The following is a 17,823-nucleotide window of genomic DNA, read 5'->3' as shown; positions in this document are numbered from 1 at the left end:
TCAATGGTTGACATTGTTTAGGTGACCTCTGAGTTTCATTTCAGTTCTCAAATTTTTCATTTCACAATTTACTTAGTTTTAAAATGATATAACCAGTTTTTTTAAATTACAACCGACTGCATCACTAAAGTAGGTACACAAGCATAACCTGCTGTATAAGTACTTTACAGTAGTCAAGGACTCTGAAAGTACAGGGTGTTGAGGATATGTAGTACTCTCTACTGACTAGAGGCTGTAACTGCATGGCAAAAAGGGCTACACCAAAAACCCAAACAATTCCCTTGAAAGAATAACAGTAGGTTGAAATTTGTTTCATTTGAGAAAATGTGAAGCACCAGTGTTAAATGGGATTGTAAATGTTACGAGCCCAGGTCTGATCAACCTTTGGTGGGCCTGCTTTAGAAAGGGCTGTTTTAACATTAAGTGGTTATTTTCCATTTTGTCCTATGTTGTAAAAGGACTGTTTAGTTTAAAAAAGGCACAGAGGAAATAATGTCTGAACTGCTGAGCGAGACAGTCAGATCTACCTTTAGCCTCAAGTTCGGCCGTTATCGTTGATACAAGGTCAAAACACTTGAAGCTAAGGAGCACAATAATGGTCCAGATCCATTGTGGCCACTAACATGCTGGTAATTGGTAACCTAACTTGTGCAGAAGTCAAAAATATATATTCTAGAAAGATTCATCTTAAAAAAAATTACCCTACAGCCAAGTTTGTTGTGTTGTAGTAAAATGCATAATATCTGGTATAAACTGAACGCCATTCAAATATCAAGAATGTTGCTTTAGAGTTCAGATTATTTCATGATTGTATCCATTGCCTTAGAAGTCCTGTGGGAATTGCATACAGGTTTAAGGGAAATACAATACCATTTATTGTTCATATACTAGTGAATGTGATTTTGATATGAAGTAGTTTACTGCAGTTTACTTTCAATCAAACCATTGAATGTTTTAGTGTATATGTTGCAACCAGCCTCACAATGGTGACGCCACAGTCACAACCCAGTAAGAGTTTCATCAACAACAATAAAAGTAAAGCGCTGAGAGCAGACAGTTTTGTAGAAAGAATTTATTCACGAATCAAAGAGCTGTACATCCATTTGCCTTTCTTGACCTTGATCTTCCTCAAGTAGAATTCAAGCTCTTTGCCTTCCAGGAGGTAACCATCCGCTCTGCCACACTGGCCGGGAGGTGATGCAAGCTGCAGGAGAGAGAGAGAGAAAGAAAGTCAGTGATGGATAAAGTATTTTCAACAGGCAGGCAACTGTACTCTAGACTGATGATATCTTCTAGCATACAGGTTTTCAAGTGGAAATTTTCCAGTTCACTTTCTCCTACTCGTAGCTATGTAGTTAACTAGAGGCACCACAAAGTGCAAGTACAGATATAATTTAGGTTACAGATTTATCCCAAATACAAATCGTTGGATATCTCATCTCATTTTCGTCCGCTTATCCGGGGTCGGGTCGCGGGGGGAGCAGCTCAAGCAGGGGGCCCCAGACTTCCCTTTCCCGGGCAACATTGACCAACTCTGACGGGGGGATCCCGAGGCGTTCCCAGGCCAGTGTTGAGATATAATCTCTCCACCTAGTCCTGGGTCTTCCCCGAGGTCTCCTCCCCACTGGACGTGCCTGAAACACCTCCCAAGGAAGGCGCCCAGTGGGCATCCTTACCAGATGCCCGAACCACCTCAGCTGACCCCTTTCTAAGTAAAGGAGCAGCGGCTCTAATCCGAGTTCCTCACGGATGACTGAGCTTCTCACCCTATCCCTAAGGGAGACGCCAGCCACCCTTCTGAGAAAACTCATCTCGGCCGCTTGTACCCGCGATCTCGTCCTTTCGGTCATCACCCAGCCCTCATGACCATAGGTGAGGATAGGAACGAAGATCGACCGGTAGATCGAGAGCTTTGCCTTGCGGCTCAGCTCTCTTTTCGTTACAACGGTGCGGTAAAGCGAACGCAATACCGCCCCCGCTGCTCCGACCAATCTCACGCTCCATAGTACCCTCACTCGCGAACAAGACCCTGAGGTACTTGAACTCCTTCACTTGGGCTAAGGACTCATTTCCTACCCGGAGTAAGCAATCCATCGGTTTCCTGCTAAGAGTCATGGCCTCATATTTAGCAGTGCTGATCCTCATCCCAGCCGCTTCACACTCGGCCGCCAGCCGATCCAGTGGGTACTGACGGTCACAGGCCGATGATCCAATGAGGACTACGTCATCTGCAAAATTGTTGGATATCACTTTCCTAAAATTATATATTCTCAATTAAAATACGTATCTAAAACATTCCCTTAAGTATGAAACCATTTATTGTTCCCTGTGCCAAATACTGAAATAAATTTGGACATGACTTGTAAATTTAGGTACAAATATCATTCTAGATAAACAGGACATTTAAACCACTGGGTGGCTTTCAGAAACAGGAACATTCAGGACAACACTTATATCTGACTTACTGAGAAGCTCTCCTTTCTGGAACTGATCCTCCACGAGGGGGCTGATCTTGGCCGTCTTTTTACCCTCGTCCAATTTCTTCTGAGTCCTGGTTGACCTCTTCCTCCTCAGGGGTCTACAGGAGAAGAGGGTAAGAATTAGATGGACGTGAAATACCTGAAACGTTTACATAAAGTCTGTTTCAGGTTAACAGTGTAGCACCAGGTCTTTCTCAGAGTCACGTTTATCGTCACTTTCATTCAGTAGCAGAACTGGACAAAGTTATCTTCATGGAAAGACGTGAGCAGAACGTACGAAATAAAAACACCAATTAAAATTTTCCTTAAGACTGATAATTCTAGTTTCAGCTTATTGACACAGATGCTATACAAATACTTAATATCCCCAGTCCTCCCACTTACCAGCTTGGCTCCCTTCTTGCGTCCCAGAGGAGTGGTGTAGTGGGCCTCATACCACTGCCTGTAGGGAAGGCTGTCAACGAGGACGATGCAGTTCTTCACCAGGGTCTTGGTTCTGACCAGCTCGTTGTTGGAGGCGTTGTAGACCACATCGATAATCCTGGTCTTGCGAGTGCAGCCTGGGTACAAAAATAAAGAACTTAAGTAAATGCAGACTCACCATTGCCTTTCAACTGAGTTGTCAAATCTTAAGTGTCATAACTTGTAAAAGGTCTTTCTCAGAGTCACTGATATCATCACTTTCATTCAGTAGCAGAACTGGACAAAGTTATCTTCATGGAAAGATATGTACAGCATCAAGGAATCGGACAAATTAAAAAAAGAATTAGATAAACTTACATTCAGAGCCCAAGGAGAAGTTTCCAGTGTGTGGATGCAGTGAGGTCCGATCTGCAAAATGCACATTTAATATTAGTACTATGATAAAACGTTGCTGGATGTGTAGAGCATGCATTCTGAAGATTTATGGTAAAAAGTAGCACAAATAAACTTTGACGCGTGTCAGAGTAACTATGACAAGTCCTATCATTGATAGATCTTATGATTTGAACCAAAACGACCCAAAAAAAGACCTACCTAAGGTCGGATTTTCATCAACCACGCTATATCACATCTGTAGGTAGAAACACTGGGTTTTTATTCACCTTTGTGTTTGCAGGAGGACGCCCGAGCTCATACTTCCTCTTCTTGTGGTAGGGCTTGAGTTTACTGCCGGTCTTGCGGCGTTTATGCCAGTTATCCCTGGAGATACCTGGTGAATGAAACAAAACATCAATCAGGAGGTAGATCAGCACACAATTCACAAGGTGGTCAACACATGATGGTTGATGCTTGAGTAATCAGTTCTCCAAGGTAGGTTTGTCCCGCAATTATAATTAGGATTCAGCAACTAGAGTTTTCATCATGTTACTCAAGCAAATAACCATCAAGCCTAACTTACTTCTTCAACAAAATAAAAACACATTAAGACTTGAGCTGAACTAACATGACTCGACTGCAGTGACCAAATAGATAAAACCAAATCATATTATAAATTCAGTTTATACTCTGGTCTCAAATTAAGACCATCTTGTTTATTGATTTGGCAAAAGACCTGTGTCCTGGACTATTTACCAGAAAGACAAGACACCTGGACAAATTAGGGTGGACAATTTCTAAATTATTTACCAACCTTGTTGATTAAGCTAAGAAACATGCCAACAAAATAAGAGTGGCCACTAATTACATCTTAATAGTGATACATATCCTGGTTTTCAACTTGTGAGCCTATTGGCTAAGAAGGCCAACCACATGCATCCTCCACGTGCACCTTGAGGTGAAGCAAGACTTCTAATAACCTGCGATAACATTGATCTAAAATCATGTTTAACTCATAAATCCCTTTCCTTGAGTAAAGCTGTCTCAGTGCAGCAGCATGACACGAGCACGACCGGTCTTGCTAGCACGTGTTAACACTAGCTCCTCGTTAGCTTAACGCTGATTAAAACTACAACCACAGATTATCTTTTTTTTTTAAATAACATGTTCTACAGCAGCGGGTTAACTCTGCTGAAATGTCCCTGAAGCTCACCAGCCTGCAAACTGGGCCCAGTTTACAGCCACACGTCCACCAGTGAGTTGCTAACTCTAACACGGCCATCGTGCCCCACATGTATGGTTAGCTTGTTAGCTAGCAGGTAGCATCGTTTCCTACGAAGGTGAACGCAGGTCACACTCACTGACAGTTGCAGTATCAGCGATCACATCTATACAAACACCTTCATAAGCATTAAATAACATTGTATAATATTTCACATAGGGTTGTGTACCTTGATGAACTGCATCGTTTCAACTCGTCGAGGTCTCAGGAGCAGAAGTGACAGAACGCTGGGTCCTGAAGCTATATGAAGAAACCCCTCAGCCAATCACAGCAGCGGGATGTGACCACGTGACAGTCCTTTAAGGCCAATGTATGCTTCTGCGTTTTGACGGACACGGACAGATAGGACCGCCCTCTCCAACGTGGAACGCCCTCTCCGTGCCTCTCCGAGGCTCCTCGCAGAGCTTTTCGTGCAGCTCTCATTTTTCTAACTACACGTCGAAATGACGGACAGCCCACGGATAGCACTTGGCTGTGATTGGTCCGCGCCAGCATTTCGGAATGGAAACTTCCTGTTCCATTCCCTACATCACAATAAACCTAAATCACAACTACGACTCTATGATTAATGTGACAAGTGTGTCCGGCTGACGGTGGCTGGTTAGAGCACTTACAGCATGTGTGTACGGTCACATACGGTTATAACGAACTTTCATAACGGGGCTAGCGGGCTAGCCACCATGCTAACTGCGGTGGGAACAGCGCAAAAACCCGCTGACTTTAATCCCACGGCTCTCATGACACTGTTTCTCAAACACCGTCAGGTTAGAAGCAAACACTTGGTAGTAGTTAGTATCGGCTGTCCGTGCTGACTGTGTGTGGAAGCTGGGGGGGAGCTAGCTGCCTCCGTGTAGCTTCAAGCTGTTGCAGCTGTTGAATTAGCAACGCAGTTTGGAAACAAGACCGGGGAACCGCTGCGCTAAGACACGATAACATAAGCACTTTGACCCGCTGGGTGTCACTTTATTCAGCAAAAACTGTCGCGTCATCAACATCCTTTTTCTGTTAGTTGCCATCGTTCACTGTGTGTGAGGAGCCGGGAGGACGTAAATAAACCAGCGTGGACTTCTTCTATATACCTCATGAGGTAGGCTTGTTCAAGCTCGACTTCCGTTTCGCCATCTACTGTTCTGGCGGTGAATTGTTTTCACAACAAAAAGGCTCGTAGAACTATAAATCAAAAAGGGTCCGTCCGATCCGTCCGTCCCTCCTTCCGAAACGGACTCGGAGAAGCATACTGAGGCCTTAAGACATTCTACTGTATGTGTTCAGATTGATTTCAATATTATTATCAATTCAATTACTTTTTAAAATATTAATATCGACATTTGTCTGAAAATGAGATAAGTAAGAAAAACATTCGGTCCAGTGAACAGTCCAACAGTTCACTTTGTTAAATGACTAAACACAGACAACAGGTCTTTCCAGGGTTATTTAAATTATTCATTAAGTATAAACAAATTTCCACCTGAAAGTGGTGCCCAGGTTTTTGGAGGATTCTCGCTGGTTTACATTGTTTAGCTGGACTTCGAGTTCAATTTTCTGCTGCTTCTATTTAATATTTTCACTGTAATACATTTGCCAATTTAGATTAACGGATATAACTAGTTTATAAATTACGACCCACTGCATTACTTAAGTAGTTACGCAATATGCTAGAGAAGTACTTGTGTACAGTAGTCCAGGACTCTGGAAGTACAGGGTGTGTAGTACTCTACTGACCAGGGGTTGTAACTGCATGGCAAATATAACACCAAAAACTCAAAACGGTTTCTCTTGAAAGAATAACAGGTCTTAAATTTTTACTATATAAATTGACTTTTCACTTAATTTGAGAAAATTGTTTATATTTTCTTTGTACCCAATCTCAAGCGCCAGTGTTTAATGGGATATAGGTGTAACAAATAAACATGGCTGGAAAGCAACAGCCTGCCCTGTAAAGTTTGGCTGCAGGAGTTTCATTAAAACATCCACCATCAGGTTCCTCAAAGATCTGGGGGATCCACAGTCGAGTCCAGCATCAGACCATAAAATAAACAGAACGCAACTGCAGCTAACGGCTCTGGATCAGGAGGAAAGTTCCCAACTGGCCGCAAGATGCTAGAGACCAGAACAACCTGTGGTGGGCCTGCCTTGGAAAAGGGTGTCCCGACAGTAACTGGTTGTAGACAGCAACAAGTGCGGTAGAACGTATAAGATATTCTCCATCTTGTCTTTTGTTCTAAAATCAGTTTAGATTAAAAAGGCACAGAGGTAATGAGGTCTGAACTACTACAAAGAATACTCTAGGGTGCACAACTGAGGATACACACCTCACATCCACTGGTGTCTGAGAACTACTGGTGTAAAGAAGACCTGTGTGTGCGTGTGTCCATCACCTCAAATCCCAGGTGGATGCATACAGGTGTAGGTGACTTATTTTAGACTGTCAACTTTGTTCCTTGCATTTAAGAGCCATTCATTGTTCATATACAAGTGACTGATTTTGATATAAGGTCATCTACTGCACTGTTTCGTTTACTTTTTCACCATCAACCTCAATCAGATCCTTCAATGTTTTAGTCTACATTTTGCAGCGTGCCTCCGAATGAGTCTGATATCCATACAGATTGAAACCATAGACTGTATATATAGGACCGTAACATAATAGTGAAAGCATAGTCACAACCCAGTAAGCGTTTCAACAAGAAAATAAAAGAGCTGAGAGCAGACAGTTTGGTGGAAAGAATTTATTGACGAATCAAAGAGCTGTACATCTATTTGCCTTTCTTGGCCTTGATCTTCCTCAAGTAGAACTCAAGCTCTTTGCCTTCCAGGAGGTAACCGTCCGCCCTGCCACACTGGCCGGGTCGGGAGGCGATGCAAGCTGCAGGAGAGAGAGAACACAAGTCAGTGATGGATAAAGTACTTTCAACAGGCAGTTAACTAAACAAACAGGTTTTCAATTGGCAGATTTCCAGTTCACATTCTCTTACTCAAAGCTATGTACTGATCGAGAGGCTGCACAAAGTGAAAGGACTGATATTAATCGAACAAATTACAGATTTATCCAACATAGGATTTGGATAAATCTGATAAAGAAATTATATATTTTCAACTAAAATGTGCATTTTGGACATTCCAGTAAGGTTATATAGTAACCATGCATTGTGCTCTGTGCCACATACAGTAAGAAATGTGCACATGACTGATAAAATGAGTTATCAACATAGAGTACAATTTCCATTCAAGATCTAGCCGGACATCTGGGTGGCTTTCAGAAACAGGATCATTCAGGGCAGCACTCATGTTTGACTCACCGAGAAGCTTTCCTTGCTGGAACTGATCCTCGAGGAGGGGGCTGATCTTGGCAGTCTTTTTACGCTCATCGTATTTCTTCTGAGTCCTTTTTGACCTCTTCTTGTTCAGGACCTCTTCTTCCTCAGGGGTCTACAGGAGAAGAGGATATGAATTAGATGGATGCGAAATACCTGTAAAGTCTACTTTAAGTGATGGGGGATCATGTGTATTTAAGTCTGTTTCAGGTTGTCCGTGTAGCACCAGGTCTTTCTCAGAGTCACGTTTATCATCACTTTCATTCAGTAGCAGAACTGGACAAAGTTATCTTCATGGAAAGACGTGAGAGCAGAATGTACCAAGTAAAAAACTAATTTAAATTTTCACTAAAATGTATTGTCCTAGTTTAAGCTTATTGACACAGATGCTATACAAACTTAATGTCCCCAGTCTTCCCACTTACCAGCTTGGCTCCCTTCTTGCGTCCCAGAGGAGTGGTGTAGTGGGCCTCATACCACTGCCTGTAGGGAAGGCTGTCAACGAGGACGATGCAGTTCTTCACCAGGGTCTTGGTTCTGACCAGCTCGTTGTTGGAGGCGTTGTAGACCACATCGATAATCCTGGTCTTGCGAGTGCAGCCTGGGTACAAAAATAAAGAACTTAAGCAAATGCAGACTCATCCATGACTTTCAATTGAGTTTAGTCAAATCTCTTTAAATTCATAACTTGTAAAAGGTCTTTCTCAGAGTCACTGATATCATCACTTTCATTCAGTAGCAGAACTGGACAAAGTTATCTTCATGGAAAGATATGTACAGCATTACGGAATTGGACAAATTCAAAGTAGCATTAGATTTAAACTTACACTCAGAGCCCCAGGAGAAGTTTCCAACATCTAACCTCAGAGCACGGTACTTCTTGTTCCCACCACGGACTCTCACTGTGTGGATACGACGAGGTCCGATCTGCAGAAACATACATCTTTAACACCAATACTTTGATAAAACCGTTGCTGGATGTGTAGAGCATGCATTCTGAAGACTAATGGAAAACATTTAGACTAATAAACGTTGACGCGTGTCAGAGTAACTATGACAAGTCCTATCATTGATAGATCTTATGATTTGAACCAAAACGACCCAAAAAAAGACCTACCTAAGGTCGGATTTTCATCAACCACGCTATATCACACTGAGAACACATTTGTAGGTAGAAACACTGGGTTTTTAATTCACCTTTGTGTTTGCAGGAGGACGCCCGAGCTCATACTTCCTCTTCTTGTGATAGGGCTTGCGTTTACCGCCGGTCTTGCGGCGTTTATGCCAGTTATCCCTGGAGATACCTGGTGAATGAAACAAAAACATCGATCAGGAGGTAGATCAGCACACAATTCACAAGATGTTCTCCACATCATGATGGTTGATGCTTGAGTAATCAGTTCTCCAAGGTAGGTTTGTCCCGCAATTATAATTAGGATTCAGCAACTAGAGTTTTCATCATGTTACTCAAGCAAATAACCATCAAGCCTAACTTAGTTCTCCAAGAATAAAAACACTTCCTAGACTTGAGCTGAACTAACATGACTTGGCTGCAGTGACTACATAAAACAAACATAATTCAGGTCTCAAATGAGGACACTCTTGATTTTGTGGATTTGGCTTAAGACCAGTGTCCTGGAGTATTTACCAGAAACAGAAGACAGCAGAGTGAGTCAATCATAACAATCTAAATAGTAAAATGATTGATTAAGCTAAGAAACCTGCAGACAAAAGAGCTGCCACTAATTGCAGCTTTAAAGTGATTCATATCCTGGTTTTCAACTTGTGAGCCTATTGGCTAAGAAGGCCAACCACATCGGTCCTTCACGTCTTTAGCCTACAGATAAAAACACTTATTTTCAAAGCCACGTGTACCTGAAGAGAAGAAACGTTTTTACTAACCTGCAATAACATTGATTTAAAATCATGTGTAACGCTTAAATCCCTTTCCTAGAGTAAAACTGTCAGTGCAGCAGCATGACACGAGCACGAACAGTCTTGCTAGCACATGCTAACCCTAGCTCCTCGTTAGCTTAACACTCATGAAGCTACCGAGACAAGCACAGATTATCTCTAAAAACAGATAAATGTTCGACAGCAGCGGTTCCACTGTGCTGAAACGTCTCTGAAGCTCAACAGCCTGCGAACTGGGCCCAGTTTACAGCCACACGTCCACCAGTGAGCTGCTAACTCTAAAACACGGGTACGTGCGGCCATCTTGGCTCAGACGTACACGGGAGAAGAAGTTAAATTAGATATAAATCGACGGGCCGCAGCCGCACAAGATGGAAGTAGAACAGTTTGAATAACGTTCATCTTTAACACAGAACAACCATCGATGGATTCTTCCTTCGATAAAACAGCAGATGGACAAAGATTCTCCCTCCGACCCGAGATCACAACACGTACCCATTCTCAGGCGCCGGCTAGAAAGAGGGCCTGCAAAGGATCATGGGCAAGTTTGAAGACACGTGCTCTCGCGAGACCTGAACACACACACCCGCGAACGAGGTTTTGGTAACAACGTGGTGGTTTTTAAATAAATAGGATTCAACATTGTGACTTTTAATTTCATGTTATTCGTATGTTTGTTTTGTATTTTGTTTCTTAAACACATTGGAGTAATGATTTAATTTTTTTTTATTAGTTGATATGTTTTCATTCGCAGTTATTGTATTTCACATTTCACAAATAGCTACGAATAGATCTATCTATATAGAATAAAATACTACCCACAAAGTACTTATGTATACCATGTAGAAATATGAACACCTTTGGCTACATTCTCGTTTTTATAGTGATCAATTAATAACGTTGTTAAATTTTCTAATGTGTGTTTTATTAAACACACATTTATGATATGATTTACATATTGCTCGATGTAAATTTTACAACAAATTAGTTAATACTCATTCACATGTATAGATTTCTAGCTATGCATATGTTCTTACCATGGTTCTTACATATCAATCTACATCCATATAAAAGGTTCTCCATCTATAAAATGAAGAATCTTATTTATCCTCTTTGTCATATTACAATTTCCTGAATCAAGGATGTACCTCTTTAATATTTTTAATCATTTTATGATTGAATATTATTCAGGTGGACAATTACATTACATTACATTTAATTTAGCTGACGCTTTTATCCAAAGCGACTTACAATTCATGATTCTGTCATTTCATAATTAACAATGTCAATCACTCTGTATTATTACTGAGCTCTTAAAAATGCAGACCTTTCTCTTTATTTGCTGCTTGTTTTATTTTGTGTATTTCACCCAAAGATACTAGAATATTTAAATATTTTTACATAATGCGCCACTGACATTGTCAAACCTGTCACAACTTGTAAAAGCAAATTTCATGTTTCATCCACAAAACGTCATTAAAACAATCTCCATGTTTCCATATATTTCTTTATTTATATACAGCATAGATTAAATTGGCAATTGTGTAGATATGGTGATCAGCGTAGCAAGCGATCTGCATTCATCAGTGATTTGTAAAGTGAGCAGAGTTCATTCAGTGGAGCAGCAGAGATCACTCCTCCCAGGGGCTCATGTCTGTGTCGATGGCCACACAGTTGTACGCAGCGTAACGCAGCTTCTCCTCACAAACCTTTGCACTGCAGGACAGAAGTGATCAGACAGTTATCCCCTTCATAATGCCTCACTGTCATTTTAATGTAAACTTTAGGATAACAGCCACTGGTACGTCATAAACACAGCAGTACACATTGCTATACCTGGGATAGTTGGGTAAATAAAGAGTGGAGGAACATGTGGAGGACTGTGGAAGTGAATCTGTCGTTTCAGAGCTGAGTCAGGAAACAGAAAACATAAAAAAATACATAAACTAAAAGCATAATGTTCCATGATACATTTTAAATGAACAGAATTCTGTATTGTCTGTGTTTTGAGATGTAGGAGTGCTCACCCCTGCTTGTCAGGAAAGACGTAGATCGGCGCAGGAAGACGACTTCTCCCAGTTACAAACCTCAGAAACCGGCTGCGATCCTCTGAGGACACAAAATATGAAAACACAGTCAGTCACACACAGTTCAGCCTCCTCATCTCCACAGTGATGCAGAGAGCTGCTGTTTATTTCATCACAACAAATAGACCAATATGTTTAGGATATTCAATACTGCGAAGAGCAAATAAACAATGAACTGACCATTGGTAAAGTTTGTCAGCGCTTCCCACAAGTACTGCACCCGGCCGTCATTTTGTTCCAGGTCTTCATATCGTGCTGGTGGAGATGGAAACAACACTCTGGTTTTATAACAATGATGCAGAGACCTGAACATCTTGTGTGATTAAACTTTGTCGTTGCCATTTCACCATGTTCCCAAAAGTCACATGGATTCATCACCGACAGTAAAAGTCTCTGCAATGTTTCATGTTAACTCAATTGATGGTTAACTTTAGTGGAACAGACGGACATCCCGACAGATGTGTGATTAAATGAAACATCTGGACACTCACTGAGTCGTCTCAAGGCTTCCACAGTGATCTCTGGGTCTCCACACACTTTCTTTTCCGCCTCCTGCCAGGTGAGCAGGTCCAGCACCGCCTGAGGAACCACCTTCAGCAGCCCCGCCTGCATGGCTGCAATCTGCACCACACACGATAAACTAAGTCTTACCACATTCCAAGTTGCATTATACTGGAAGACAAAGTGTCAGCATACTGAAGTCTGACCTGCTTCTTGCTCTCGTCCAGCCGAGCTTTCTGCACCAGGCGGACGAACTCGCTGCGGTCCTCGTAGCGCACGGCCACGTTACTGCCACCAGGGATGAGATCCACCATCTGGCCATCGCTCTGCAGGGTGGTGTACACCAGCTCCTCCCCAAACCGGAACTCAAACGTCGCTTGGTCCATGTTCTCAATGGCCTCCAGCAAGTTTACCTGAACACACACACACACACACACACACATATTTAACGTGACACAAAGACTCAACAAATAGGAGGGTGCAGCAGGTTGGTGTCTTAGTTAGACAATGAAACTTCAGAGAAATGTAAAAGGTAATCTACTCTGCTGAGACACAGGGTTGATTGATTGAATGTTGAGCAGCTATAGATAATTTCCATGTCCTCACCAGAACTGAGTCTACAGCAGGGAAATCTTTAGTCCAGGTGATGGCTTCCCCAGTCAGCTGCTTCCACACCAGCCCAGGCAGAGCCAAGACCTGCAGGGATCACACACACAACAAAGTCAGAAAACCAAGTCTACGCATTCAAACAATGCAAACAACCTGGAGTGGGTGGAGAGAGAGCATCACTCACCAAGAAATCCTTTCCTCTGAGAGCAGCTCCCATGATCTGACCGATCCACTCGTACTTGTGGAACTCTTTGCAGGATGGGTTGGGGACGTAATAATCTTTGGCTTCCAAGGCGCCCTGAGGGAGCAGCGAAGGAAAGTTTAAGAAAGACGCCACATCCAGTCTGAGTCGTGACAGTGTGCAAGCAGCGATGATCACCTGGTTGGATGTGCGGCAGAAGAATGGCAGAGGCATCGGACACTCGGCTGAGCTCGGGCACAGCTCCTCAGACATGTCGGCCAGGCTGTCCCGAAATCCACCACCCTGATCAATGATTCCCTCTGCGATGAACTTGCACTCCCACCACTGGTCGTAGCTAGCCGGCCACCTGACAGGTACAACACGAAAGATTGAAGATGTAGATTTTATTGCCCTCAACTAACAGACATTCTCAGAAAAGAAATATCTGCAGTGATAAACAAATACAAACCTATAATCCAAAATCTTCTCAAATTTGTCTGATGGCTTGAGGCCTTCATACACCTGCAAGGAAAAAAAATAATAACTTATTTATATTGATCCATCTCAGTGTTTAAGAGTAAAATATTAAGTTTCTCAGTGTTGACTTTTCAGGTCAACAGTCTGTGAGTCTCGTTGTTACCTGAATTAGCACAGCACTCTTGGAGGTGGGGTCCAGAGACGGGTTGTCTTTGTGCTCCATGGCCAGACGTCTGTTGATGTAGAGTCGGGGCATGAGGTTTGGTTTACTGGTCTCAGAGTCCTTCAGGCACTGAGTGATGAGGGCTGAGCGGCGCTTCGACAGCAGCAGGAACTGCTTTATACTCTAGAGGGCGACAGAGAAGACACAGGTTTAAAAAAAATCTAAACTGAAGGAACACAGTCATTTAATAAAGGCCACCCAGGGTAAACCCTCTCTGTGTATTGATAATAAAACTGGTGGAAAAGAACAAATATTATGGCTGCTCTTATATTTTAACTCACTTTGATCTGGTTAAAGGTTCCCATGCTGTAGTCCCAGGCTGGCACCACGTGTGGGAGCACACTGTCCAGGAGGCAGATGAACCTGCAGAGTGAGACAGAGACAACCACAACTAACTTAGAGATTTGCTTGTTGCTTGAATAAAAAAAAATCTATAAAATTTCTGAAACCATTGTGACGTGAACTGCACATATTTTTCTGAGCCTTGCAGACACTGGCAATATGATGAACGTGGACCTGCCTCTGGATGACTAAGGCTCTGCGATACAGGACGTCCGGCTCGGTGCCCTGCAGACGGGGGTAGCGCACCAGGTTAGAGGACTGGAAAACATCAGCGTTCAGACCCAAGTCCCTCTCACAGGACGACTTGATCTTCAAGCCCCGGATCCGGACGTCTATTCCCTCATCTTCCGGAGCAAAGGGTTGAGAAAGACAGATTAAAAGTGTTAAAATCAAAAAGGAAGTGTCTGCCTAAATATGTACAAACATAAAAAATGCATTACCTCTACATTCCTCAATTCGAATTTCAATGACAGGCAGGTGGGATGTCATGTCTTCCAGTACACACACTTCTCCTATCAGGTTACTAGAGGCAGAGACAGAGCAGAGGTTTGAAAACACCTGAAAGTATCACATCTACTGAAGCATGAGCTGCGAGACCCAAAGAGCTTTTAATGAAAATTATATATTTTTTCCAGAGTCTTACTCGTCTATGGTGACATCACTCATTTTCTTCAAGCTGTCTCCCTCTCCTCCGAACACCGTGACTCTCTTGGGCATGTAGTTGTCGTCTGTGGAGTCCACCGTCAATATCAGCTTACTGGAGAGAGAAGTGAAGAAACAAAGGAATGAGACGTCTCACTTGGCAAAGCAAGGTCGACAGCAGACATCGAGAAGTGTGTAAATACAGCCAGCTCGGGTTTTGGATAATAATTAACATTAAAAACACTTAAGTTAGTTTGAATTTGTTTTGTTGCTCAGCGGCTTCTTACTTCACCACAGTGCCTCTCTTCATGTGCAGCCGGATCCAGTGTTGTCCCGGCACGCCGTCGCTCTCCCAGTACGTTTCCGTGTCGCCATCAGTCAGACAGCTCGCTCCTCCACTGGGATCCTCCTGTCAACACACACCAGGGGGTTTCTGATCAGTTAGGTTTTAATTAGATGTTTGTGTGTGAAACATTGTGATTGACAGCTGCCGGAGAGACCAACAGACTATGACTTTAATACACTTTGATTTATTCTAAGATCTGTGTCTTGAAAAATGTGAACAGCTTCAACATTTCAATCCAAAGAAAAGAAAAAAGCCAGCAGCCCATTTGTGACTAACCGAGCATGAAGAGACATCGATGCTGGTCACACACTGCTTCACACTCCCCAGGTTCTCATCCTCCTTCCCTATGTGGTCGTAGAAGTAGTGCACCAGGTCCTCGTCACATTCATACGTCCAGGTGGGAGGGACATACCTGGAGGATTCGAGGGAAAGACATCACAACCTGCTGCTGTAGAAAAAACCTCCCAACAGGTCTCCACACTTTCATTTGACTTCACACAAACTGTCTCACCTTAACTTCTGGACGGCGGCGTTGTCGCACTCAGCGATTTTGGGCTTGGCTCCGATGTAGAGCGCGTTCTCCACATCCACCACCTGCTCCCACCGGTTGCAGGGCTTGTGGTCGTAGCCGAAGAGCTGCTGCTGCCTGCTGACGGTCTCCAGTGACTCCACCGGCACCAGCCTGTCGCCTCCCTCCGTGTGTTTACACACCATGATCCAGCCTTCCTCCAACTCCTGACCTGGACGGTGCTCCTCCAGCTGCTCCTGGAAACACAGATGGATCAATATGTCAACACCCCCCAGATTAATAATACGATAATATATATATGTATATAAAATGAACAAGCAGAAGACATGGGGCTTCATAAAATTCAGCGCTTACCGGAGTTCTCCTAAAAATACTTACAGAAACAGATCTATATCTAAGTATAATTTACAGAGAAGGGATTTACTTGTAATGTAGTATTTTATTGTGTAGTAATAGAATTGTTACCCAAGGAAATGAACGCAAAGCAATAACTACCACTGACTTGTATTGTATTTTAAGCGCTGCACATCCTATTCTATTTGTACTCGTTTTTACTGTATTTCATTTTATTCTGTGTTTATTCTGTATTTGACATCCACAGAAGTGTGTTATGTTTTCTAGGGGGGGGGGGGGGGGGGGTGTATGTGTTTGTGTTCTTGTTATGCGTTGGTGTTCATGTTATGTGTTATGCTTTGATTGTTGTGTAGCATTAAATCTTGAGTGTGGTGCTGATGGTGTGACAGGAACCAGGCCGGTTGGTACCTTGCTGAGTTTCACCCACAGGCCCTGGCTGTTGCAGTACTCTTCCCCTGTGGTCCGGATACACGTCCCCTTCTTGGGCTCGATGTTGTACTTGCACGTCCTCTTGCTGTGTGGGACCTGATGGGGACTCTCATAGACCGGGACCAGAGTCTTACCGGCCCCGGATCCGCCTGCAGACGCTCCCGAGGCGGCTCCGGAGGTGGCCGACGAGTCCTTGCAGATTTTGTAGCACACCTCTCGGGGCACGTAGCACAGACTCTCCGGCACCGGCTCGCTCCTCCGGAAGCTCTCGATGCAGCGGTTCAGGAAGCGGATCCTGCCGAGCAGCAGGTGAGGGTTGTCTCCCAGGGTCATGATGATGAGGAGGAGGATGGATGGAGGTGATGAAGGTGGTGACAGTCAGCAGCTCAGCAGTGGCAGGAAGGGGGCGTCAGCTGACATCACACCATTACCCTGGACGCTTCTGTCAAACAAACCAAAACAAAAGCGAACATTCGTGAAATCAGAAGCTTCGATGAACACAAATCCAACTCTGCGGGGATGGTTCGCGTGTGACGTCGTCTCCAGAGTCCAAAGGGGTCAAAGCCGAAGCTTATCAGGGGTCAAAGTTCACTGATAAAGCCGGAAAAGTTTCCTTCTTATCGCCAGGAGTGAGCCAGCTAGCGTTAGCATGGTGGCTAAGTGTTAGCCTGCTAGCAAACACAACTGCAGCTGAACAAGTTGAATCTGCTCAGAGACGAACAACTGACGCAGCTCGTGAGCTCAGACCGTCGGTGACGGGAGGAGACGTGTGAACTTCACCTTTTCTGGAGTCGAGGATCTGAAGGAGAAGCTCGTCTGTCGCTGTTTGAGGGTTTCTCACTGATCTCACAACGCGGAAGACGCCGTTTGACCCTCTCTGCCTCCCGTCGTGTGTCTGTGTGTGTCAGAATAAAAGTCTCGGAGTTGTTATCATCATTTGAACAAAGTCAGCAACACTTAAAAAGTTGTATTAAGTCACCGTGTTTTTTAACAAATGTCTATTTTGGCTCCATTTGACTTTTCACAGTTTTGATTTGATGAAGAATGTTTGTGCTCTTCAGAATAAAAGCAGCACCACGTGTCCTAAAAGCAGTCTATAGCTATTACAGTGTGTATTTTGAAGATTGAACACATCATGCAGCCAAATAACAAATACATAAATAATAGTATGTACAGTTTCATGCATTATAAGGATATTTATGTAAGTTTAAGTTTAACTAGAAGTTATTCTTCTTCAGAGTAGGAATCAGTAATGATTGATGTGGGTGAAAGGGATCAAAACACAGACACCAATAACCAAATGAGTTTGTGCTGT

The 17,823-nt window shown here is 43.3% G+C and overlaps 2 protein-coding genes, 1 long non-coding RNA gene and 6 other non-coding genes across 11 annotated transcripts; all 9 read right to left on the bottom strand.

Moving 5' to 3' along the window:
* Positions 1–1,056: 1,056 nt before the first annotated feature.
* LOC128454321 (uncharacterized) lies at positions 1,057–4,820 on the bottom strand. 3 transcript variants are annotated; one of them, XR_008341618.1, is made up of 7 exons: positions 4,730–4,820; positions 3,566–3,672; positions 3,261–3,311; positions 2,865–3,040; positions 2,466–2,578; positions 2,077–2,254; positions 1,057–1,204 (listed from the first exon to the last, which is right to left on the bottom strand). It is a non-coding gene; the product is annotated as an uncharacterized LOC128454321 (long non-coding RNA). The 3 variants fall into 3 exon arrangements; XR_008341617.1 differs by having other exon boundaries at positions 2,077–2,228; XR_008341619.1 differs by lacking the exon at positions 2,077–2,254.
* Positions 2,671–2,739, bottom strand: LOC128455338 (small nucleolar RNA SNORD38). The gene has a single exon (XR_008341713.1). It is a non-coding gene; the product is annotated as a small nucleolar RNA SNORD38 (small nucleolar RNA).
* On the bottom strand, positions 3,136–3,204 carry LOC128455336 (small nucleolar RNA SNORD38). The gene has a single exon (XR_008341712.1). It is a non-coding gene; the product is annotated as a small nucleolar RNA SNORD38 (small nucleolar RNA).
* Positions 3,417–3,525, bottom strand: LOC128455340 (small nucleolar RNA SNORD46). The gene has a single exon (XR_008341715.1). It is a non-coding gene; the product is annotated as a small nucleolar RNA SNORD46 (small nucleolar RNA).
* A 2,454-nt stretch (positions 4,821–7,274) lies between the features above and the next one.
* On the bottom strand, positions 7,275–10,338 carry rps8a (ribosomal protein S8a). The gene is made up of 6 exons (XM_053437670.1): positions 10,284–10,338; positions 9,072–9,178; positions 8,702–8,801; positions 8,300–8,475; positions 7,860–7,989; positions 7,275–7,426 (listed from the first exon to the last, which is right to left on the bottom strand). The coding sequence occupies exons 1-6, from the start codon at positions 10,285–10,287 to the stop codon at positions 7,317–7,319; spliced, it is 627 nt and encodes a 208-aa protein (XP_053293645.1). The 5' UTR covers positions 10,288–10,338; the 3' UTR covers positions 7,275–7,316.
* LOC128455334 (small nucleolar RNA SNORD38) lies at positions 8,107–8,175 on the bottom strand. The gene has a single exon (XR_008341710.1). It is a non-coding gene; the product is annotated as a small nucleolar RNA SNORD38 (small nucleolar RNA).
* LOC128455335 (small nucleolar RNA SNORD38) lies at positions 8,575–8,643 on the bottom strand. Its single transcript, XR_008341711.1, has one exon. It is a non-coding gene; the product is annotated as a small nucleolar RNA SNORD38 (small nucleolar RNA).
* Positions 8,911–9,019, bottom strand: LOC128455339 (small nucleolar RNA SNORD46). The gene has a single exon (XR_008341714.1). It is a non-coding gene; the product is annotated as a small nucleolar RNA SNORD46 (small nucleolar RNA).
* A 939-nt stretch (positions 10,339–11,277) lies between the features above and the next one.
* On the bottom strand, positions 11,278–17,400 carry hectd3 (HECT domain containing 3). The gene is made up of 20 exons (XM_053437587.1): positions 17,289–17,400; positions 16,488–16,950; positions 15,708–15,961; positions 15,473–15,608; positions 15,138–15,259; positions 14,852–14,965; positions 14,649–14,731; positions 14,387–14,552; positions 14,148–14,229; positions 13,807–13,989; positions 13,636–13,688; positions 13,365–13,533; positions 13,170–13,283; positions 12,983–13,072; positions 12,583–12,789; positions 12,367–12,496; positions 12,056–12,130; positions 11,816–11,897; positions 11,625–11,696; positions 11,278–11,504 (listed from the first exon to the last, which is right to left on the bottom strand). The coding sequence occupies exons 2-20, from the start codon at positions 16,839–16,841 to the stop codon at positions 11,420–11,422; spliced, it is 2,571 nt and encodes an 856-aa protein (XP_053293562.1). The 5' UTR covers positions 16,842–16,950; positions 17,289–17,400; the 3' UTR covers positions 11,278–11,419.
* Between the last annotated feature and the right edge of the window lie 423 nt (positions 17,401–17,823).

The sequence above is a fragment of the Pleuronectes platessa genome, chromosome 13 (assembly GCF_947347685.1).
Source record: "Pleuronectes platessa chromosome 13, fPlePla1.1, whole genome shotgun sequence".
Taxonomy (NCBI): Eukaryota; Metazoa; Chordata; class Actinopteri; order Pleuronectiformes; family Pleuronectidae; genus Pleuronectes; species Pleuronectes platessa.
The sequence above is the reverse complement of the archived record's forward strand: the minus strand, read 5'-3'. Positions and strand labels throughout refer to the sequence as shown.